The 25,667-nt window shown below is 40.5% G+C and overlaps 1 protein-coding gene across 1 annotated transcript in view; it reads right to left on the reverse strand.

Moving 5' to 3' along the window:
• Nucleotides 1-212: 212 nt before the first annotated feature.
• The window catches only part of tsc22d2 (TSC22 domain family 2), a 40,432-nt gene continuing 14,977 nt past the window's right edge, over nucleotides 213-25,667 (reverse strand). Inside the window, exons 2-3 of the mRNA XM_046049752.1 lie at nucleotides 3,199-3,250; nucleotides 213-2,652 (exon numbers count right to left, since the gene is read on the reverse strand). Of these exons, the coding sequence (XP_045905708.1) occupies nucleotides 2,359-2,652; nucleotides 3,199-3,250 (346 nt within the window). The 3' untranslated portion in view covers nucleotides 213-2,358. The remainder of the gene's footprint in view (nucleotides 2,653-3,198; nucleotides 3,251-25,667) is intronic.

Raw genomic sequence — 25,667 nt, forward strand, 5'->3', positions numbered from 1 at the left:
AAAACGTGTTACAATCACTTTAGCTTCTGTGACCTGTGATTCTCTGATTGACTTAAAATATGTTAAGAAAAGAGGAATTATCCGTGACTAAAGGAAAATGTTCAGTATTTTGTAAACCCACATTCATGAATATTATTTATAAAGTGTAATACTGAGTGGTTTTCCTGGACACTAAAAGTGGCGGTGAAAAAAAACAAACAAACATGAAAACATTTTCTTAATAAAACAGTAATTTATTTCCAACTGAAAACTAACATTGTCTGAACAGCACATTACAGGGGCATTGTTAAGATATTTTCTCCAAGGCTCAGTGATCACTTTCATACAGTACACTTGGCATGTACACAGCATCTCCTTCAAACGAAAGAAAAAAAAAACAAAACGAGAAGAACGCTAGTGACAGAAGAAATAAGCCCATACGTGGGGGGGGGGAAAAGAATGAGAAATCAAAGAATCCATCCTGGAGAAGTAGAAAGATGTCTGACTGTACAATTACCAAGCATTTTGGTTTACTTCTAAGCCACAGAGAAAGAAACTGGCTCGCCTGACAAAAGCAGACGACGGCACAGGAGGCACAAAAGACGTGACACAGACAGGACATCCCGTAATAAGCTCACACACAATCGACTGGGTTCCAGCTTTTAAGTGTGAGATGTTTGACAGTTTCCATTTAGTTTGTGGATACTGTATTCTGTTTTTTTTCCCTCTTTGTAAGCCAAGTGTTGGTACACTACAATCGAAATATAAATGCTGCATTCATTAAATACATTAAAATCTGCAATGTAACAACCTTTTCCTCTGCATATGTAATTCAACACAGCATCTACATGAAAACAAAAAGATGGCTCCTTTTCTGACTACCGTTTTGTGCACAAGGCCCTTCACCCCAATCGGACACAAACACCTTCCATGTTTTCTCCCCCCCCCTCCCCCATTCTTACCCTCAACCACTTGCTCCAGCCTCTCTGCCAACTGTTCCCTTTTTCCTTTCATTAATCCTTTCACAACCATTCACAGACTGATAACTTGACAGAAAAATAAGTGCTGGATAAAAACATGAGGTAAGAAAGTGGTTTGATTATAGATCATGCAGAACATGCAAAACAGCAACAAAAAATTAGCAAAAGGAGAGTAGGAAAAAAAAACAAAACGTGTGCATTTAAAAATGGGAGAAAAAAAAAAAAAACACTTACACAGCTTTGCGTCTTTGGTTATAAAGTAGGTCAAACTATTTTCACAGCTTTTCATCCACCCAACGGACCCCTCAAAAGTTAATTTCTGTTTTTTCATGTTGACAAAAAAAAGGTCTAGAAAAAGTAAGTTAATCATTTTCTTTATCGAAACATTTCATCACATCTTAACAGGCGTTCTCCTGTACAAACCCTCCTCGCTCTTAATACTTTACACTTTACAAAATATACATTCAACCTGGATTTCACCTAATGTAAGCTCGGCTTTAGTGTTAGCACTATTTCATGAGAAGAATTTAATATATGGAACGTATTGCCTACTTACTGAGATCTACTTGTTGCGTGAAACTACCAAATTTAATACCTGACAAATTCTAAAATACCAAAAGACCAAAGAGAAAGGTTTCTTTTTTGTTTTTAATAAGTATCTCCATGACATTGTTCATTTACATTATGAAAATAGCAGCCCTGAAATAAATAAATGCAAATACTAAAACTGAACTAAAGAAAAAGTATTATGATTAATGTCAAAGTACGGTGGCTCTGAGAAAACAACACAAGTTTTGTGTTTCGACTCGCTCAACTCGAGCCGAGGCGCCCGCTGGTGTCCTCCTCCACTCACGGAGGACAAATCCTCTCCTCCACTTCTCCCTCGGATCTCTGGCCTCTTCCAGGCCTGGAGTGATGTGGGGTGGAGATTATGGGAGGGACAGTCCTCACTGGATGTTACAGGACTCTTTTCACCACACTGGCCCAGCACAGGGATACACCGCCTTCTTCCACCACTTGTTGCCCCAACAAATCGAGCTCTATGTGCCCTTTGGCCCCCAGTCTCCTGCACGAGAATAGCATGCAGTTTTATGGTGCGCACCGGTTCCCCTGCCCCTCCTCCTTTTTCAGCTTTCTTGCAGCCACCCAGAGGGACAGAATATGGTGGTAAATGTCTTAATAATGTGAAGGCCCGGTGACTGCAACATGCACTCACTGAAGCACGGCTCTTGGTGGCAAACAAAGATGTCGCTGTTGTTGATTTTTTCCTCAAATGGAGCATACTGAACGCAGAGCCTTTTACTTTAAAGGAGCTAAGGGGACGGTAGCAGTTGTTGTCTTTACTAACAGGATCTTCCACTCCTGTCAGTGGGAGGGGTGTTTTTGGGGGGTAGGGGGTTCACGCCGAGGTGATATTGGGCTGATGAGGGACACTCTGACCCCCCTCGTGGTGAGCCAAGAGGGTGTTGTTGTTTATGACGAGTGGGTGTTGCTGCTGCAGCGGCGGCGTTGTGCTGCTGCCCTGACTGAGCTGACCGGACAGCTGGCCGAGCTGCTCCGAGTTGGCCAGCGACTTCAGCACGGCATTCTCGCGCTCCAACACCGAGTTCCTCTCGTATAGCTCCTTGATGTGCTCCTTCAACACCTCTACCTCCTCGCGAACAGCATACATCAGGTGGCTCTTCACCAAATCCTGAAAGAGAGAGGGTGGGGGGGGGGGGGGGGGGGGGGGGGGGGGGGTGGAGGGAAAGTTCAATAAGCACACAAAAAAGGAAAATAGTTTTAAAATAGTTTTTCCAACACAGCAGATTCCATCCTCAAACAAAGTAAAGGGACAAATATCATCTCAGAGCTTTAAGCGGTGTGATCTCGCTTTGGCAACACCTTTAGCATGTAAGTGTCTTTGCTATGGGGGTTATGCAAGTGTATTTTCCAAGAGGTCAACTGTCTGTCAAATTGCATGAGCAATACTGAGTGTTTTGTTTGCTTTTCTGGTGTGTTTTTTTTCCTAGTAAAACTTGTAGCTCAGAACAGGAAAGGCAGAAGTTTTCAAGACTCGAACATTACGGGGAATCATGGGATATTACATTAAATATTCCCAAGTGAGTTCCATGTTTAGCGTCTCTGTGATAGTTGTGTCACTTTAGCCTAGGCAGTGGGAAAACTTGTATGACAAGTCACTGTACGTGCTTGCAGAGAAAGTCACCTAACCACATTTAAGACATTGTGGAAAACTCACCATTGCCTGCTCAATCTTGTTATCGATGGCGACAACGCTGGCACCGGATGCACTGGAGAGAGAGAAAGAGTAAGATTAGATTGACATCAGCTCTTTCACATTCAGCAACTGACAAATATCATCCATAGAGTGCCAAACATGACCTCAGAGGATTTCACTGGTACTTGAGAGGGAAAAACAACAATCCAACAGTCAAACCTGCTTCCAGAGAATGGGATGAACAGATGTGAGATGTAATCATTTTTCAAAACACACTATTTTTAGTACACTTGATCGGAAGTGTCAGATTAGCACTGTTCAATGCTGTTGAAAAGGCAAAGAGGGATGATTTTAAACAAACAGGTCAGACTATATTAATTACCATACCAGAGATTTACATGAAAATGCAAGTCGCACTGTGGAGCCCGTCAACGGCTCCTGACCATAACAAAGGGTCCTTTAAATGGTTCCAGTGATCACAAGCAAGTAAGAAACTGTCACATTTCAATACTACTTCACAAACTGGACCTTACACCTACCCACCACCCCTCCATGTTCAGTCCAATGTCAATTTACTGAGTCATCTTTGGCTTTCATTATAGACACTATGCACTGATAAATTGGATGAACACAAAAAAAAATCTTGTGTTTAGCCAACCAACCTACCGAACAATCCCACCTTATATTTCACTGACTTTTGTGCTATGTCACGTGAATATATTTGTGTATTATGCTACACAAATAAACTTGACCACGAGGAAATTTCCACAGATCAGAGCATGATCACATACACACACTGTAACACATAATGAAAAATTAGAGCCTATAGTATAATAAATAACTAATATTTAAAAACAAAGAAGCACTGTTTGTCCAACACATTTCATTAAAATGTTCACTGATTATATCTGCAGCAGGAGCCCCGACAAATCTCACGCAGACTGTCCATGACTCCACAGTGATGAAATCAGATTACAGAAAGGGCGGGTTGGCTCCTCTCCTGCAGGAATTGTGTTGTCGGTGCGGGTGATGGCGCCATCGGTGATGGGTTTACATTGTTAGTAAAATGTCATTGTTCTCTACTCTCTGTATGTTCTGGCAAAATGTAAAGCACCCACACCGGTTCGTGATGCACACTTTGTTAACAGGTTTATCAATCCCTCCGAACCCTCCCCAACGAAACTCCTCCCAATGTAAATATAAAAGATGATCAACTTACTTAATTACGCACGATCCGGTCAAAAAGAATACGTTTCAGAGTTTACCTCACGAAAAAAGAAACACAAACAAAGGGTCTTTATCCGTCTGTACAGATAATGGGGTCTTGCACAATCGCAGTCCTGCTTGGATGTGGATGTCAAAAAAGAAGAAAAAGGATCGACGCGTTTCCATACCGCTAGACGGTGCTCTGACATACATCTGGGATATAAGAGGGAACATGATGTGCAGCCCGGATCTAAGGACGTTTTAAAATGAGTTTAAACAAATTTGTGATACACTTCTAATTAAAAAAAACAAAAAAAACACATGTTATGGAGAAGTGATATACTCCACGTTAACATAACTACTCAACTATGGGCCGACCCATCTTAAATACACAAACGTTGCAGCTATTGCGGGACAACAGTAAAATAAATATAACATCATTCATGTGAAATATATTCACGTGATAAATAAAAGAGGTGTCGTTTGCGCAATTGTAATGTAGCTTGTGCACCCAACGTAAAAGCGTGAACTAACCCCAGCAAACACAGTTAAACGTACTATAGGATTCATTTTAAAACAGTCTAGGCCTACACAAATGTAAGCATTATTCATCACCACACTGTGACCAACATCAATCATATGGAGCTTCTTTACTCCATCCAGCATGGACTGTCCCTGCGTGTTGGGGAGCACGTACAGCGCGGAGGGGGTGGGGCAACCCGCAACAGCACGTAGACTACAACAAACACTAACCATCAACCACAGAGAATAAGGTGGCCTGGGTGCCAAACAGCTGATGCGCGGAACAGAACCAGAGGGAAATGTCTATTGAACAGATTGGATGGCTACCATGTCCGAGGTGGCGTAAAACACTCAGCTGCCAATGTGTGAGTTAAATGCCGCCATATAAAGAAGTGCAACACTTGTGAGTGAGTGAGTTTAAAGTGGGAGCGTTTAGATGTCATAACACAGACAGTTAACCATACCAGTACATATGGAAGTTAACTAATCCGACAGTAGAAACACATGGCAGACACCGTATATAAAAGTGCATTACCTGGCGCATCTTGACCTGTAAGACACCACACGTCCTGAATATGGTCCTGAATATGTCGGCGAAGTGACCGGCGAGGAGGGCAGACTGTAGCTCATTTTGCAGCGCATGTTTTCGTTCCTCAAAAGCTTCTCCAAAGTTGTTCCCGTGTCCAACTCCACTGAGTGTTAAAACACGGATGCCTTTTGTTTGAGTCGGAGTCAAGCGTGTCTTAAAACCGCGCTGGGTCACATGTTGAGAAAACAAAGGGGCGGAGTCCAGCCGCTCCCTCCCCTCTCAGCCTAATCGACTCATAGAAAAGTTCAGTGAGTGACATTATTCACCGCCAGCCAAAAACTGGACACTGTAACTCCTGTCCGGTTGTCCCTGTCCCCTTGTGCTGCAGTAGAAAATTTTACAACTCTTGAGTTGGCAGTGTGTTTTGGCAACCAAATGAATTATTGCATAAAAGTTTTCATGTGCTCATGTTTTTCAGTCACCTCAGTCAACTTAAAGCAGTTAGCCTGTAAAATCTAGGTAGAAGACATCAAAAAGAAGCGTGAAAAGCTAATTTAGCTGGTTCATTTCTTTCATGAACTGTATACTAGTGATAGAAACTCAAATGAGAATGCTTTATGTCTTTATTGGTCGCATTAAGCTAATATCAGTGAAATGAAACACCAAAGCAAGACACATTGAATCCACTTGGTGAATTCATGTGCTTTGTAAGTACTGGAGTTCAACATGCAGTGTCCCACATGTCTACAGTCCTCCTCCTCTCCCTCCCTTTCCCAGGGCAATGCAAAGAACAAAACATGTGAGGCAAAGTAGGACTTTAAAAATGTCAGCTCATTTTTCTTCTCATTTGAATAGTTGTCAAATTACAGAGGATCTTAAAAAAAAAATAAAAAGGCTGGACTACAGTTTGGACATGATGTACAATATGACACATCCACACGGATGTGCTGACAGCGGGGCAAATGAGCTGCATTCCTGAACAAGCGACTCACTCAGTTGCTTGATCTAAAGGCCGATAAACAACACGGGGAAAAGAAATTCCTCCCTTTGAAGCGAGCACTTCCACATCTTGGACAGTGAGAGAGAAGAATGTCCACGAGCTTTACCTGGAATGTGTTTTTATCAGTAATAAAAAAAAATAATAATAAAAAAAAATAACAGGCAGGTTGGATCAAATTTGATTGTCAAGTGACCGGGAGATTTGGCCTAAAGGAGTTATAAGAAATGTTAGAGACAGAAGAGAGGAGGGGAAAAAAACCTAAACTAATCTGTTGTCATTCGGTGTCCAAGGAAAACAAAGCAAACTGTACATTTTATTCAAGGAGGAAGACATGTGGTGGGTTTATGTAAGGACCACTTGCTGCGTTAACCTCAACATGGGCCTTCCTTCCCTGCAGTCTGAAGCAGTGCACCCTCCCTCCCCCAAACAAAGTCTCCAGGACCACAAGGCAGCACATTCCAACTCTGGACACCTCCGGCCCAGAGACCAGCGCTTCTAAACCGAGACATCTGTGTCAGAGCCACCATCCCGCTGTGACAACACACGGTCAAGTGTTTCACTGAGGACTAGCTATCATAGCAGTCCTGTAACCACAAAGCTTTTTGTTTGATACCAGCTGATGTGAGCTTCCCCCCCGCCCCCCATCATCAGCATTTCCGCTACACACTTGCAAAGCTGCTCAGGAGAACAATGTAAAAATGACAGTGACTTTATGGGTGGCTCTACGTCACAGGAGAGCAAAGGGCAGTCTCCTCCATTTCTCCGGGTTAATCACATGATGTTTTATAGCGTCAGAAATTGAATGTGTTGTCCATTAGGAGGGCACAGATGCATCGGCACACGTCCCCATTGCAAAGCATACAAACACTCACTGTGGGGGGAGGCAGCTGAATAAATTAGACCTTAGCCTTTTGGTGATAACCCCCCCCCCCACACCTCCACCACCCCTTCCTCCGCCCCCTTCGGCAAGTGTATTTCAAAACAATAGCTGGAGGGTGGAGGCTGTAACAACAGAGGGGTGTGCTCACTGACGACTCACTGTTTTTCCTCTTCCAGATGCAGAGATCTGTTTTAGCCCAGCTTATGTCGTTGGTTTTGAAAGATGCAGTTCAGCTGTTACACCAGATGGTGTCAGCAGAGGTTCTGACTAGTTGGGACACAAAAACTTCTGTAAAAATGCACAGAACAGCTTCAGGCGAGAGGAGTTTAGTCATGTCTTACCTAAATGATCACATTCACCTTCTTGGCAGAAATCTACCAGGCGCTTCCATTTCATCAGTACATTTTACAAGCTGGCTCAAAAATGAGCGTGTTGTTTCATAATATTACCTCTCATTATTTCTGTTAACGAGACAAAAAAAAAAATCATTCAACGGCCACAAGGATTCTGTCATCACGGCTCCGAAATTTTATAGTTGTGATCTAGCAAGTGAAACTTTTGGTCACTATCTCCCCCCTGTAGTGTCAGCCAAAAGCTATAAACGAGTGGCTTCTCAATTTGACTTACTGAGGAGGTCAAAATAACTGCATGGCCAAGCAACCAACCAAGCCAGCCCCTCAACAGCCAAACTAATGATCACCCTCTCTGAAGACAAAGAGTCCAGTATTTTTGAAAGAGGGTGTTCTCTATGGAGAACTGTGAGCCCCTCATGTTTACTTCTCTAGTTAGATAAATTAAATTATGACAGCACACACATCCTGTTGTCCAGAGAAACATATATATTATATATATATATACACACACACACACAAATATATAAAAACACGTCGTAAAGTAATCTAGTTTTCCATTATAATTTCCCAGAACCCATGTGCTTGTTTACTCGGACTAACAGTCCAAAACAAAAAAAGATATTTAGTCTACCATCATATGTGATAAAGACAAGCATTGGATTCGGACATGGAAGAAAACATAAGCAGCATTTTTTTGGAATTTGCACTTGAAAAACGACGATTAATCAATCGTTACAAATGTGGCAGATAATTTTTCTGTTGATCAAACAATCAACGACTTGGCTAAATATTTCTTAAACTTCAAACTGAAAGATGGAAAAATCTCAACTTTTAAGCCAACATAGACAATTCCTTAAAGAAAACAAACTACTACTACTATTACAGCACAAATCCATAAAAACTTGGAAAACTGAGGAAGATTGTTTGAAACGGTCAAAAGCCACAAATTAGACTGAATCTTTCACACCGTTTGAGACTAATTTTGTAATACCGCACATATTTTCCCCCCTTTTTGTTGTTTCTATTTTCTGTGCCATAGTAGAAAAATTATAATTTGCATAACAGAATGAGTGAAACTAGAAACCTAGATGCCATCAACATGCTTGCCACGATCCAAACAAATAACCAGAAACCTTGAGTGTTAAAAGGGAGAAACAAGTTACACAACACGAGGAATACTTGGCATTTGAAATGACTTAAATTTGCAAATTGCACTAAAACAGTCGCAAAACAAAGAATCTTGACCAACCACTTCTGTCCTTATGGTAGTGTAAAGCTCCAAACAATGGCAAAAATTGCATATTGTTACAGTATGTTAATATCTGCCTCTGAGCATGCTAGAGTTTTCGGATGCTGTATATTGTTGCACGTGTCATCTACATGAAGTGTGATCCTGCTGACACAGTGGAAAGACTAAACAAAATTATTGTCTGGAGAGGGAAGTTATATTTTTTCCATCACCAAAACAGAATGTGTGTGCTGCCACTAAGCTTCCTCGTAAACAGACCGAAGGGACTGTCCCACTCCTGGCCTGTTACATAAACCCCAGACACAAACATCTTGCTCTGCGTATGTCCCCCTTAAGACATGGACACCTCTAGCAGACGTGGATGAACCGGACGGTCAGGGAGCATGAGAAGGAATCTAGGCCTTTCTGCCTTATTACAGGAAACAATAAGATCTGAATTCTGGAGACGGCGGATCATTGCATTATTTTAAACGGGTTATGGAAAATGTTAATGGCCACTGAGCCACCCCTACTGCTCCTGAAGAAACGATAAAGAGCCAGAGTGTAATGTGACTATCAAACTCCATATGCAAACACAGTGGATCCAGGACAGGAGTACACCCCAGCCTTTACATAATCACTGCCAAAAACAGTGTTCAACTAAAACCAGATCTTCGGAATGAACCATGTGCTTCAATATCATGTTTCACTACTTTTTCTTTGGGTAATTTTGGCCCGTGCCACTTGTTTGGCTCAATTTGGACTAAACCCCCACTCGACTGTGTTAACAGTAATGGTGTCACTCCCGAGGCTTTAATGGGAAAATCCTGGCACCTCACTGTTAACGAGCCTCTGTATTCAGCACAGCATTTATCACGGGATCAAGGACTTAGCCTCATTTGGGTTTCCTCTCTGAAGTGCAGGGTTTGGGTTAGACTAATGTCGTTAGGCACTATGCTGCAAAAAACACAGGCCCCGATACTTATGTCTGGCTTTCGCAGAGCTTGGGTCATGACTTGACATTACACAGCTAGAAGATATCTTGAAGATTAGAAAATTGCTTTGTGGACAGAAGGTCAACTGTTTGAAATTGAGTTAGAGGTGAAATGTGTAACTCGCTCCCCCCTTCTTCACCAACTATTCGGGTGCCTATTAGTGCGGCATGTGACCCTCTGCTGTGCCCAGAAGGGATGTTTGATGGCGAACAGTAGACGCCAATGGATATATTAGGCATCTCCCAGGTGTGAATGCCTTTAACTGACTGAGTGTGAAGCAAGATGATGCTGAAAAAGAGGCGCGTGTGCTCAGCAAACCTTTCCTGGAAAAATAAAAAGATCAAGTGTCAGCAAAGTTTCCAAAGATAAAATTGACAGGATAAAAATGTTGCCTTCATACAGTGCCATCTTTGAGACTTGAGGTATGATCTCCATCCATTAAATCCTCCCTGCACCTAAAAGGGCTTGTTCAGTTTGAGATCAGGTCAGGAGGGAGTAATCCATTCAAAATGATGTCCTTACAGTTGTGTGTGTGCTCCCAACAATTCCCACCATGAGTAAGCATTTATAGAAATTTCATTAATAGATGTTGAATAAAGCGATGGTATTTTCTAAAGGTACCATTGTTTTAATAAAAGATAGCACATTGCTGAAAGAAGGTTCAGCTAAGCCAATAAAGGAGTTTGCTGGCACTGTTCTGTCCTATCAGCACATCAAGAGCGAAAGTGCAGCTTTCCCACGTCCTCCCAATAATGAAATGTTTGTTTCTGTGTCATAAACAGCAGCTGCATACCTGGTCTGGCTCAAGTAACTCTCACTGGCTGAGCGTGGGGCCACTGATCAGGTGTGCTCAGTCGGAATATAAATCTGTCTGTAATCATAAAGTTGATCAATGTGGACTGAGGGCAGTAAAAGAGCTGCTGCTGGTTTACTTGGGACCAATCACAACCTCACAATGACTCCATTCAGCAGAAACAACAAATCTCTATCCTGGAACGTTTACAAATGCAGAGTGTAACTTCACTAAACTGATTCAGCTGGGCTAAAACAAATTCATCTCTGGGTTGTTGCAGCAGAGCTGGTCAGGATCAAATGACATTCAGACATAATTTCAAAACATGTACTTGTATTTCAGCATTTGTAAACCTGTGAAAAAACATTTTAAGAAACAAATGTAGCTGTAGAACAAAATTTAGATTGTCAATATAAAATCTGTGCACAACTTACATCAACTAGCTGCAATGTTAATCTCAATTCTTCGATTGTTTGGTCAAAAGGGTGAAAAATGTCCATCGCTATCACCCAAAGCCCAAGAGTCCAAACCCTGAAAGATATTAGGTTTACCATCATAAAAGATTAAGGAAACCAGAAAATATTCAAATTTGAGAAGTTGGAACCAGACACATTTTCTTTAAAGAAAAGTCTCAAAACAATAAATCAAACATCAAAATAGTTGCTGATTAATTTTCTGTCAATCTGTTAAGGGATGAATAAATTAATTGTTGCAGCTCTATCATCACTGCTGAAAAAAACCATCTGAACGCCTGTGTACAAATACAAATCAGAAAATGGTGACTAGCTAAGTTCCCACACTGGGTGCGACACTGAAGTTACACATGAACACACATTTATGTTATTGGTATGAATATTGGCCCCACTTTTACAGCCAAACTCTACACTTGAAATGTACTCTCTGCTTTGAATCAATACCCAGATGTTCACAAAAGCACTTTTTTCCTCAGTCTTCGCGTTACCTCACTGTTGATATGAGCCCCTCATGTCATGATAGAAGTTCTTGCACAAATCTTATTTAGACATTATAGATGTTTTTCTACACTAAAAATCTTTTCTACACACTCACAAACATGACTTTGTAAACTTGCTATCACAGGTTTACAAAGGCTGCCCAACCCCTTGTTTTGAAATTCATTCTGAACATTATTTCACAAGCACAAAATCGTTTTGGCCTTCTCTGAGCTGTAGCAGACATGGCATTGTGAAGATAAACAGGTAAGCATGTCCACCACAACGTAGTAGAACCTTGCGCAAAGCACTATAGCTGGTTATGAAAAAGTGATGGCATGCTGCCCAGCTGAGGTTTTACATATTTCAAAGCAATCGCTTTCAGGAATGCTACTTTATGCCCTCAAACTGTTTGTGTGCAAACCCCTCTTCCTCCACTTCCAACAAGTCCGACCTTGCAGGAGAGAAGGCTCATGACAAAGGGAGTTGAAATGAGGTGGCTCCCTCAGGTTTACCTGCGGTTAGTTGAAAGGTTTTGAATAAAGCTGCACTGTTAGTTGCAGAGCCCACAGGCAAACATGAGCTGGATGATGAACAAACAGAAGTGCTGAATCTTTTGCCAGCCACGACGCTCCATTACTTACTCATCTGTACTGCTGTTTTACTGTAACATTGGAATCACATCTGAACTGCTTAGAAGAAGAATATGGTTGTATGGATGTTGGTACATCTCATGCTCATTGAAGTGCAATACACACAAACTCAGGATTCATGATACATTTAGTTTTATTCCTCTAATCGTCTTTTGTTTTCTTACCAACAGCTGTAACAAATCAGGGGAGTATAGATAAACTACACTTTCAGATGCACTAGGACTGCCTCTGCCTCACTGGCAGCTGGCTCCCACTCACTTAATACTGCCACACTACTGCACATACACTTACCTGCACTATTAATGCTCTCACATACCAGTACATAAACACTGTCCATACTGTATACCTCTGCCTTACAGTGTGTACATATCTATAAAGACAATCTAATCTTTTTGATCACAACTGAGAAATAAAACAAAAACTGTACTGCTTGCTGACACTGTAACACATTTTCCTTACTTTAGCATCAGTTCCCTAGAGCAGGGATTTTGAAAAATATTTATTTCAAGTGCAGCCAAATGTGAAATTTATTTATTTCATTTAGATGAGACACCAGTGTTGTTCAAGCAACAACCACAGGCTGAAAAAGTATTTATTTATTACTGATACACTTGGAATAATCTAGCTGAGTAAATCCTCTAGCTTGAATAAACATTACACACTGCCCCCACAGTGCTCAATTTTGGTTTATTAAGGAAAAGTCAAAATAGATATAACTCAAAATTGTCCTGCGAATGTCCTGGTACCTTCCCAAAGGTCCCTACGTCCTTAGACCCAAACTAGGAATTATCTCCTTTCAGATCAGAATTTATCAATTTCATGACTTAACAAGTGAACCACATGTTCGACAAAAAAGGACATGATCAAAAAAGGTGGTGCCACCTTAACTCCAAAGTTTGTTTAGGGCTGTTTGTTGGCAGCCAATTAAATACCCATGGCAGAGAGTCAAACCTCAAACAGCCTCCATGAGACAGGACATGGGAACAGAAAGTGGCCATGACTAATGCAAACCACTCACAAACCACAGAAATATTTATTTCCAAGCAACAACAACAACAACTGGTATTTATTTTTCTATAGAACTTAACATTACTAGACAGTTACTCGCATGTTTTAAAATAATTAACAATCCATTGATAATGCAGAAATGTTTAATTAGGCGTTTTATTCACTCCACAACAGCAGATTATGGTCTGTCTCATAAACAAACTCCAATAATCAAATATGTAGTCATGTAGCAATTGAACGTCCAAATATAAGTGCAGATAGAAAAAGAATGTGATGTTCACAAAGACTAACAGATGATTTTAAAAAGGAAATGAATAAAGAAATCAACAATTTCACTTATTCAAACTCAAAAGGCCAGTGGATATTATAACAGCACAAAAAGTATTTGTATGTGTAACAAAAGTATGGGGTAAAAAAAAAGCTATGTGAATTCACTTACAAAAATTAGTGCAACAGTGAAAAAACACAAAAAGACACTTTGGACATCCTGGTTAATGTCAGTCAGAGTTATTTTTCCTCGGGCTGCAAACAACAATTATTCTATTTTATTGATTCATCCGCTAATTTGTTTTCTCAATTATTTCTTAAGTCTATAAAAGAATAGTGAAAATGCCCACCATCTTTAAATTGCTTGTTTTGTCCAAACAGTCCAAAAACAATGTAATTCAAAGTACAGTCAGTGATAATTGTTGTTGATAAATTTTGTATTAAATCGACTAATATGTTCTTCTTCTATTGTGAGAGCGGTTTCTCAAAGTGGTACAGAGTGCATGATGACTAAGGGAAACACACTTTAAATTGCCATGTTAGGTTGACTTGACTTAGCTGATAGTCATGACAGGTTAGTTCCTAGTGCAGCTCCAGGCCTGTTGTTAATTTCTTTGGCTTTATAGTTGTGTAAAAAACAGACTGTTGATAATCTTATGTAATAAAACACAAGCTCCGTCATGTTACCTCAGTGTGATCTGCTATTTGCAGTGCTAAAACCTCCTGGCACTGTGCTGCACACGTCGCAGGGGCAAGAGAAACCTGAGCGCTTGATCCTCGTGACTGGCAGAACGCAGCCACCCAAAGTGTCACAAAATGACGCTTCCCACAGTGCCATGCTTTCTCCATGCATTACACACTTGCAGAGGCTGCAATGTCCAGCTTGACAGGTAATTTAATTCCGTAGTTGATCTCAAAATAAAGGGGGAAAGATCTGCAAATAATCTATCCTAGCAATTTATCTTAGTAACATCACAAATGTGTATGACAGCATTGCTTTCTATTTAAATACGTTTTACTTACTAAATCTCTCCACTTAAACAAAGTCTAAAGATATTATTTTAAATTTTGTAGTTCATAAACCTGACTTATCAACCACAAAGGTAAGGAAAATCTTTATCAGAAGAACTAATTTACCAAAACTATAGCCTAATTTTCCTTTTTTTATACAATCAAACAAAACATGCAAAGTAAGTGTAAAAATTGTTGGTCCAAAGACTTAATGCAGCTGTGGTCAGGTGGGAACATTAATGACATCGGAGTTTAACTTGAATGATGGTGTCATTTGTTTAAGAAATCCAAAAAAATAAGACTCCTCCTGAAAATGATGTCACCTTGTGACAACACCTATTTCAGATAAATTACACTTTCAAGGCTCCATAAATAGATAGACTTCTAGTCAAAATGGACATTTCTTGCAAGGTGCGCGGCGTTTAAGGGGTGCAAGGTCTGCTTTAGTCAGCCAGGCCAGGACACACACACACACACACCACACAAGTAAACACACCCGAGCCCATACCTATCGTTGACAGGCTTTGACCCTCGTAATCTGCTAGGCCGGAATGCCTGGTAGAAAGCAGTGGACGGGTTCCTGAATTTTTATGGGGGAGGAAACAGACAGAAGTAACATGAGTAAAAGGAAGGGAAACATGTACGCTGGGAGAGAGAGACATGAGGGAAAGAGAATGTGAATGAGACAAGAGGAAGATCCTGAACCACACTGAGAGGTCGAGAGGAAATGATGATACAATCCAGACTGCCCAGCTCTTTATAGAAATGACATGATAAAGCAAGACTTGGCTCATTATAGGCCAAAACCCCCACAGCATAGCGCCACTGACTAGTTGCATTACTGCCAATCACTTTCATATAGATCCTGTATCAATTTCTTAAGTCTCCACGTTCATTGCCATGTAAAAAATCTAATAATATCAAAATAAACGCTGCTGTAAGATGTTGTAAAAACTACAACTCGTCCATATCGAAGAGGATTATTTCTGGCAGACTCATCAGTAACATTAAAATAAAAATGTTTTTGACAAAATTAGGCAGGTGTCTTGTGGCTATTTATTTCTAACCCAAAATGCTGAATAAGACTTAAAATTGGACCAAGTGTTCTTAATATCAATTTCTCGCCTTGTACCCTCATAGTCTAATGTTGAATAATGCGATGCAGAAAAGGCAAACCTGGTGTAATTTTGCTTTGCTTGTTTAAATAGAAACTAAATAAATTTGCTTTTTAACACATGCTAACACATTTTTTATCATGGGATTTTATGTGATGATGTTCATCTCCAGTAAACAGTGTCAATAGGTCGCCATTAATCAGGGATAACCTGGACAGGAAGTTAACTCTGCCATTTCCCGTCAGCTATTAAAGGGGCTATATGTAGTTTTTCTACTAAAATGAATACTTTTTTTATTGCCTGTGTGTGAAGGGATTGTAATCTGACATTAAAATGATCCACTTGCCGGGTTTGGCTATTAACTCTGAAGGCAAGTATTCCTATTCCTATTTGAAGGCTCCGGGACGGATTTTCCGCGAAATCCAGTGACCTGCATGCGCACTCCCGAGGCTCTATCTTTGTCTACTGACTTTGCACTCAGCAGCGACAACACTGCAACTTACGACATGGAGTCTGCTAACACTAAGAAACGACCTGCTCCCAACACAACACAGACTCCAACACAAACTCCACATAAGGATAAAAAACAAAAAAAAGTTTTATCTGCTGAAGCTCGTCAGGCCTAATGTGAATCGGATCGACTTCGGACAAAAACACGGATCAACATCGGCAGGGCTTTTGAATCATGGAGAAACCTCCGCTTTGTTTTGGATATAAAAACAGACCCAGAGTTGGCTTTCATCCTATTGGACAGGTAAGCTAACATTACTACAAAGCATGTAAAATATATTTGGATTTTGTGCTTCAGTTGGCTCAAGTTAGATAGCGTTAGCTCGCTTTCACGTTATATCGCTTTCACATTACTTCACCAACTAATGCAACCCATGTTACTTTCCTCTGTACCACTGTTATGTCAATGTGTCAAAGCCTGCAAGAAATGATTTAATGGTAAAAAGCAAATGTGGAGCGATTTGTTTACTATCCCATAGTGATGCGGCCACGAGCAGCCAACTAACGCTACAGTAGATCGGACCTGACGCGGTTTGCTTCATAACGTTCAATTTAGATTTATTGCCTTTTACTGATACTCAGGTACAGAGCTTCTCCACCTCTCAGTCGCTGTAACTGACATGACCCACATAATATACAACCCAGAGGAAGAGCCATCCACTAACACTACAGTAAAGTTAGTTACTGCGGTCTAACTGCTATAAAGTATGACACAATCTCGTTATAATATTCAGTCCAGCTCACTAACAGTTTCATTATCATCCAAAACATGTAGCTGTGCTGAAATTGCTGAGCCTCCGGTGAAAGATACACAGATAGTAAAGACAGTTACTGAAAGCAGCAGGCGAGCTAACGATGTAGCATGTTGGCTAAATGCAGTGTAACTTTATCATGTAACGAGCATGGATTAGTTCAACATCAAGCTGATAAAAATATTACTGTAACGTTGTAGTGGGAGTTTACCTGAGTTTCCAGCATGTTGTGTGAAGCTGGCTCCCTACCTGTCTATAGCCGCTCTCACTTTGCCTTTTTTCGGGAGTACTGTGCCAATATGCCGGTGTCTTGCTGTGCTGAATGAAAGGTACAGCGCCAGTGTCGATCCACCTCTGAGATGGTAACGTTGAAGTAACAGAGCCTGAACATGTCTGAGTGAAAAGCCACAGCCTACATGCTGGTGTTCCTGTGTTTATTGCAGGATTTCTGTATGAAAGCGGTTGTGTTTCGGATTCTGCTCGCTCATGAGTTCAAGCGAGCACGCGTACAAGTACACGCCTGGTTGCAATCTTAAAACCGCACCGCTAGTGGCCGCTGAAAACTACGTAATGCCCCTTTAACGTTCATGAATTTAGTACTACTGATTTGCAGAGTAGAAAGTGAACTTCAAACAGGGGCAGTTTTCCTGATCCAGCGACGGGCGGTAGATAAAATTACAAACCAAATAAAATATTTATCAGCGTTCAGGTAATTGCTAGCACAGGATGTTAATGATACACCAAGTTCATAATATAACCTGATGACAAATCCCAGTCCTGGATGTCTGAAATCCAATAAGCTTAACTAAAAAAAATACAAACCGATTTATTGTCAAGTGACAATGTTCATATAGTATTGGCCTCATGGCATTTTCTCTTCTTTTGGTTACTGCCTGTATGTAAGGGCTACACTTTGGCTGACATTTTAACTTCCTTCAATACTGCCTCTTCCACTAATACAACTTCAAATGATTAAACCAAAATAATTCAGAGGAAAAGCACACATACATATTCTTTAGAATTCTCTTCTTTAGTCATTACTCATAACGTGTATTTTCTGTCATGGTATAATTTCTTTTATTGTGAAGCACTGATCTAGAAAGACACTATGTGCTGTAAATGAACCTTACTTACTTGAATTTGGTCAACAGTTAAAGTCAAAGTGCCATTAAGTACCATGACTGCATTTTTAGCATGTATGAAACATGTGCATTATGACGCCATAAAAGATTCCTTTTTAATTGTGAGGTTTGTTCTACAAACGCACGGGGGTACAAGGCGAGGTAACGTGTAACAGTTTACGAACTACACAAGTGCATGCTCATGCTGGGTTCAATTTTAAGTCAGTCACCCTTCTGTTTGCAAATCTAAAAACTTTCTATAGGAGGCTTGTCGCACAATAAGAGCAGGGGTGGTTTACAGAATTGTAAAGAGGATGGTTCCACTATATACGAGACCCTGGAGGACTAAAACAGCAGGCGGGAGAAAGGAATTTATTTACTAAACTAGAAAAGCACCGTTAACCATCCACTACTGTACTATTGACCTGACAAGAGTGATTTACAACAGAGTTTCAATTTCTGAGCCCTTGACAGATTTATATCTGCCACACCCCCACAAACAGCAGCTCGAGACCTTTGAGTTTCCTCATGCGCTATTGAGGTATTTAGACGCTGCAAGTTTAAAGAGTTCACAAACAACATACTTCAACACAGCAGCTGTGAGCTCGACTCAGAACGAGCCAAACTACCTAGTTTTATTGGGATATGGGGAGATTTTATATGCATGAGGAGTTCATCAGGTAGAGAGGAAACATGCAGAAATATCTGAAGACAGCGCCGAGTGAATTAAACATGACGGAAGTAGAGAATGTTAGAGAAAAGCCAGGGAAAATTTGGGAGGTGTGACCAGCGCTCAAACCTAAGGATGTCCCGTTGACAAAAAAAAAATAGCACCTAGGACACAAAGACCTGGGACAATAGAGAAACTCACCACAAATGAAATGAGTATCTTTATGCGTCATGGAAGGCATTCAAATTCAGATAATGTGAGGCCGCAATAGCACGAGTCCTATGCTACGTCTCACACACACACACACACACACACACACACCTGTCAACTACAGTTACTAACATGGCGAGTTCTTGGCTAGATTTAGCGACATTTCAGGGTGGGGCAGGGACGTCACACTCTGAATTAGGGTGTTCCACTCTTTCCATCTGTTTGCAACCTCATCCCATTAATGCATGTTACTAATGTGACTTCTTCCCTTTCACGTAGTCTTCTGCTTTCTTGTCCCTCTCCTCTCCACTCCTACCGCAATCTACAGAGGTTTCTGGCTCTGGAGCTGTGGAGCCTGGATCTGTGGTTACAAGCTGCCTGCTAGCACCATGTTCCTGCTCGACACCCTTTGCTACAATTGTTATTATGATCATCATCATTAACAATAATATAATTATCTGAACCATTATTCATTTTCAGTCAGTACCTTTACTTACCTTTTATTTCTGTGTGGATATTGTGTTAGCTGCTCGAGGTTTCTGCCTCTTAAAAGGAAGTTTTTTCCTTGCCTGTCACCAAGTGCTTGCTTGTGGAGAAAATTAAATTGAACTGAATTGCGGATTGACTGGTGTGAATAAGTATTTAAAATGTGAATATTTTCTGGTTTCTTTACTTCTCTATGACACTAAACTGTATATCTTTGGGTTGTAGGATAATATAAGTCGCAGTCATGCGTGTAAAGCCTAAGTGAAGGTGAGCAGCGTCGCAGCTGTAAAATTAACGAGTCAGATCTCTTGCAGCACAACATTAAATATTACGAACCATCATACAGCTGATGAACACCGAAGTTTTTAAATCAGATCCTTGATTACGATCACACTAGGGTCGTCTTTTTACAGTACAACTCACATTCTGGCATGTTGCAACCTTAACAAATCTGGCCTAGTTGAGCTGTTGGAACTAGCTTGAAGGAAATATTTAAGCGACACAAGTCAAATTACCAGTAGCTCCTAAGCGCCTGAAAAGGTCAAAGTTAGAATGTTGTTAAGTAGGTATGTAAATAATAAACATAGCTTGTTATCCGTTGACTTACAGCCCCAAGTGACATATGCCAGAAAACAAGATGGAGGCATTTTGACTGATATGCACATGACTGTACTTTACCTTAAGGTGAGTTTCAGTTAGAAAATTGACAAAGCCCTGCAGTGCTTTCAGCTCAGGCCACTACTTGCCCACTGTTCGCTCGAGTCCTGAAAGAGCATCAAATTCCATGAGATGTTAGGCAAGTGTCTGAGGTCATTTCTGTTCCCAACCATCAAAATATAATAGGTTGTCTGGGTCCATTTACTGGACTAGAAATGCAGAAGTCCCTGAACTGTTAAAAATTACTTTTGAGCTGAAGTGGTGTCAGGTATGTCGATTAAGACACAGAAACAATGCAGGGTTATAAATAGGTAAGAAACTTCATAATTTTGTCTTCCTGTCTGTTTATCATTTTAAAGGCAAATAAAATGTACGTCACACTCAAGCAGGAACAGGGCAATATCTGGCATTTTGAGATTATCGGCATTGGCCAATAGCTGCATTCACAAAGCCAACATACAAAAAATGTCTGCGGACAAATCTGTAGGCAGTGTCAGTGTCTGCGCTGTGGAACAAAGTTAGTGTTCCACCTTGGAAATTTTTTCGATGGTACTTAAAAAGTTACTTTCAAGCCCTAAATGTCCTCAGTCATAGAGCACTATGATATCCATGATGCTGTAAACGTGGAATTCGATAATGAAAATGGTATCAGCTGTTAAACGTGGAATATCACAGGATCTGCGAAAATGTGGTTGCAATTTATAAAAACCTGGGTTTTCCCTAGCAGTATAAGTGTCTTTTTCACAGCACTTAAGCCAAACAAACAATAAAAACTATACTGCTGTGTTTCTTTTATGTCATAAACAAGCAGCCTGCTTTTCTCCTCTGCTCTGTGTGTTTCCCCAATCGCGGACACACAAACACATACACACACCGTAGCGAAGTCAGCATGCTAGCTAGAGCTCATCACTTCAACAAACGCTTAAAAGTGCAACCACATCGGCAGATGCAAGACACAAGCTCGTAGAAGACTTTGTGGCTGTGTGGGCGGAGTTAGATTTTCCATTATAAAAACAAAAGCTACATTGAGCAGCATATGGAAGCTGTACTCCGGAATATGTGTGGGAAGAAATTATCAGTAATCAAGTAATAACCTATTTAATAGGGGACAATTCACAGTACAAGTATTGCAACAATACATTCATTGTGAATTGACCCTTCGCAAAGCCATGCCCCCCTTAGTAACTGTTAAGTTGCTAAGTCCAACAAACTGTCGGACCTGTTGGATTTATCACGGGGTTGCCACTGTCTATTACTGCACTCCCTGGAGAAATAAGGTCTAATTTTTAGAAAAATGAAAAACACGATCTCAGAATGGAGACAGAAAGGTTTGCATTATACATTTGAAGGATGTATTCAGACTGTCAAACTGACGTGAAATAAATAAAGACCACCGATCACAGTAAAAATGAACCACCGAATCACTTGACGATTGAGACAAAGGACAACGATATAAAGGATTATCACTGTTCCTGTGAAGCTGGGTAGGTCTCTATTCACTATTACAATCATTAAAAAGCAAAAACAGTAGGGCTTTATAACGTTACATTCAGTAGAAAATTAAGTTAGGTAGCATTAGCTAACCAACATTACATTGGGAACAATCCACAGCCTAATTTTTTCTGATTTGTTTTAGGTTTTGGAAAGGGAAGAAATCGTACTTCTCCTTTCAACATCTCTGGGTAGCCACAGCAAAAATAAAAATTTTGTGTACCAGTCAACGGAGAGCAGTGGTGAAAGTGTCGGACCTCAGTTAGAGGGAGACCTATACAGCGCTGTGATTGGCCAGCTGCATATTGGCGGCACAGCTTAGCAAGGGTCAATTGCTCCCACAAATAATTACACATTGGAACATTTCTATATGCACATTTGGTTTGATAAATCAAATTCATTGATATTTTCTTATTGACTTGTTCAAATTGTATTCATCCACCAAATGACAAAATGTGCTTAAATTCTACAAAACAGAATTCCGAAAAATTTAAACAAAAAAAACAAAAAAAACAAAACTGAATTTGGAAAATAATTGTATGGAATTTGGCAAAAATTTATATCAATTTCGTAGGGCCCTACAGTCACCATTGTCTTTACAAAATCTTAAGATGTTTCTTAAATGACAGCAGATCTAATCTAAAACCATTACTGGCTGGTGTTTATATATATATATATATATATATATATATATATATATAGTTATACTGTAGAGAATAATGCATGTTAATGACGTCAATTCTGACAAACTATACCCCGCTCTCACTTAAGCGCCAGTCACATTCTGAAATCTACAGCATAACCCAATATATTTTTAATGTCATGAAATTTAAATTCTAAAACATCACGTTTCTGGCTAAGATAACCATGTATATTACATTGTACTCTGCATGAAATAATGGAATTATACATGACTTTACATGACACTATCAAACAATGTGCTACATTATGCAACAATTTAACCACCCTGCACAAACATGTCAAAAAAATGGTTCTTAAGCAAAGTCACAACATGTAGTCAGATCTGAGAGACCGTTCCTTGCTCTCATGATGTGAGTGACAAGGGATTTAGCGGGCAAAACTCTTGTCAATGGAGAAGCTATATTAGTGTCACAACCCGTCATCAACACGTAAAGAGCCTATCAACTCAAAAATGCTGAACATGCAGTACCCAAAGAGAGAATATTACATAATTCAATGAGTGATGACAAAAAAAACATGACTACAATGACACAACCATAACTCCCTGCTGCAGAACAGGAACTTGTAAAAAGAAGTTTGCCCATCAAAATGCCAATGCTCTGACAGGTTAACAATCATGATACAACACACACAAGATGAAGAATAGAGACGCAAGTTGGATTTTGCCTGTAAAGGCCATTCAGTCCTTAAGCTCCCTCAGAAAAGGCTGCTGCTAGGGCCTGAATGAACACATGCTCCCTCGGGTTACTTGAGGAAAGCTGCTGCTTTTAATGGAAGGCACAAAAATTTAATTTGCTCCCTTTTAAATAACCTAAAAACAAGGAATTTTACATCCACAGAATCAAAAAAACAAAGTGATGCAGCACGACACAAAAACACCTAACAACGTCGCAAACACTGGGTTTTGAACTGCGGGTTGTTTTCCTGAAGTTGTTTTTCCTGCAACGGTCTCTCTTTGATGTTGCTGAACGCTGAGCAGAACCCTACACACGTGACTACACATCTCTGTCTTCATGTGATGCATACAAAACTCTCCCTGTTCAAACCACACAAGTTTAATTTGCAAAGGTTTTTTTGGCTAAAGCCTGATACAGGAGGAGGCTGAATAAACTGGACAGAGGGATGAGATGTGACCCAGCAGTTGGAGGAGTTCTTCTCATAATGTAGTGATTAGGAGATGCCGTGGGAGAGAGGGGAAAAGGCTCAGCGGCAAACAGGGACGTGACCCTCCGCATGGGGCCAGGCCCGCAGCCATGCCTGAGCCAGGCAAAGTCCCAGCTGTGCAGCTAACCACCACTGACAACACCCCGCCCATTCCTATGGGACAGCACGTAGGACAGAGAAGAGCGGTTCCTTGGGCTATTTATCACTCAATTTTAAAAAAAACCTCAGTAAATAAGATCACAGCTCAAGCTTTAGCAATGAACAGCTCAGTGAAAGTTGAGTGAAAATATGTGACACTGACATGAGCATTCCCGTAAGCTGAGGGTGTTAATTTCTGCTTGGGTTACACATAATTGTTACCATGAGTACCGTAGAGTGTGTATAATTCAGACATCTCGGGTGGCTCGTTCAGCTGGGTGGCAGCTGATAGCATCAACCTGGAGCTACAAAGCCACGCTCTCTGCTCAATTTCACTTAGCAGAGCTCAGGTTCACTGACTCCGCCGGTTAAATAAAGTGTAGAATCGGTTCCTGAAGCGTGATGTCGGCCAAGTGAACTCTGCCATACTGGCCACAAGGCCTGTTTCTGTCCCGGCTCGTCAGCTGCTGTGTAACAACACTGGCATGTCACTCTCCACTGACATTGCCTGGGGTTGAGCAGGCATGCCAGACAACTGAGGAGCACAGATCTGACCAGAAAGGACCTGTAGAGCGGGAAACCAAGCGCGACAAACTTAACTGTTGATTCCTGCTAAAGTAAAGAAGAAAACTCTAAAATACATCTTTGTAAAGTTCAAATTTTTCCACGGGAAAGTATCCTACGAAATAACCATACTACAATGTGATGCTTTTATTTATTCAAGTCGGAAGATGTGTTACCCATCATCTCTATAATGACTACATTACAATGGAATGCCATTTAGTATAAACTTTCACCACAGGTGTATGACTGAGCCGAACATTTTTCTGATGGGTGGTCTAAGCGAGAGAATGAGCCAGCTTCTTGGCAGCATTGGGCAGGGTAGGGACATTTTCTATTCAACAATGCAATATTACCACACATTGCTTCAGTTTATAATACATGAAAGGAGCCATACTTCTTATCATTGACGTGTTATTGCAACTGTTCAATACCAACTCTGGCTTTGATCCAAGGCCTTCACAGCTGCTGTATTGCTGGTTGCCTAGGTATTAATATCTCTATGCAGACAAACCACTAGCAGATTCCTGTGACAAATCACAACCAACTCCTTTTACATACCGTACACTGGGTGTGTCATGTGGGCACTGCCTTCTGCCCTAAGGTAAACCTGCCTTGATCTAAAGCTTTCTTTAGTACATCAAGTATGTAGTGCCAAGGTTTCTTTTACAGAACAAGAATTTAGATGGCGACTGTAGTACATTATCATGTTTATTATTGTATAGGATGTTTCTCCCTTCTCGATTTAATCTTTAATAATGTCTGAAAAGAGATATATTATGTTACTGCAGACATATGCTTATGGTATCGACTCAGGATGCCTAACACCTGAAAAAAAAAGCAGTCGCCTTAGCTTTTTTGGTGGTTCTTGTGCCAGACAAATCCTCCAATTTGTTTATTCACTGACACCTGATCTCTCCTGTGCTTTTCTGCTTTCTCTAGTCCCTTTGGTTTAGTTAAAACATTACCATTGCTGTTTATATTTAATTTCTCTGCACTTCTCTGAACGTACAGTATAATGTCGAATATAAAGATTTTTGCCATGTTAACCCTTGAGCGCATTTAAATGCTTCTTAATCATGGATAATCTAGTTCAATCTTTTACTTAATTAGCAATACCAAAATAAGAAAAATGCAGTGGAGAAAATAAAGACGCTGTATGCGATTATAAATGCAAAATGTATCAAAAGCGTTTGAAGCAGAAAAGTATTATTCATTAGGGCGGATGGTCCCATTGAGAGTGGTAAATGTCTCATTTATGTATGAGGAGTGTTTTTAAGCAGTGCAGGGGGCACTAGGCCTCAGTGAAGTTGGGTAATCTGACATTTATCAACAAATTATGATTATCATATGCTTTCTGTGTTGAATAAGGATATGAAAAATAACTTCACCTGTTAGTATTCTGTCTCCCTGAATGGAAAGTTTCAGTAACTCATCTATACTTAAGTTACACTGTGCAGTTTTGGCCACTGGTGGCACTACAGATTAATATGTCTATGAGCAGGTCCCCTGCATAGG

Source organism: Micropterus dolomieu, linkage group LG05 (assembly GCF_021292245.1).
Source record: "Micropterus dolomieu isolate WLL.071019.BEF.003 ecotype Adirondacks linkage group LG05, ASM2129224v1, whole genome shotgun sequence".
NCBI classification, from domain to species: Eukaryota; Metazoa; Chordata; class Actinopteri; order Centrarchiformes; family Centrarchidae; genus Micropterus; species Micropterus dolomieu.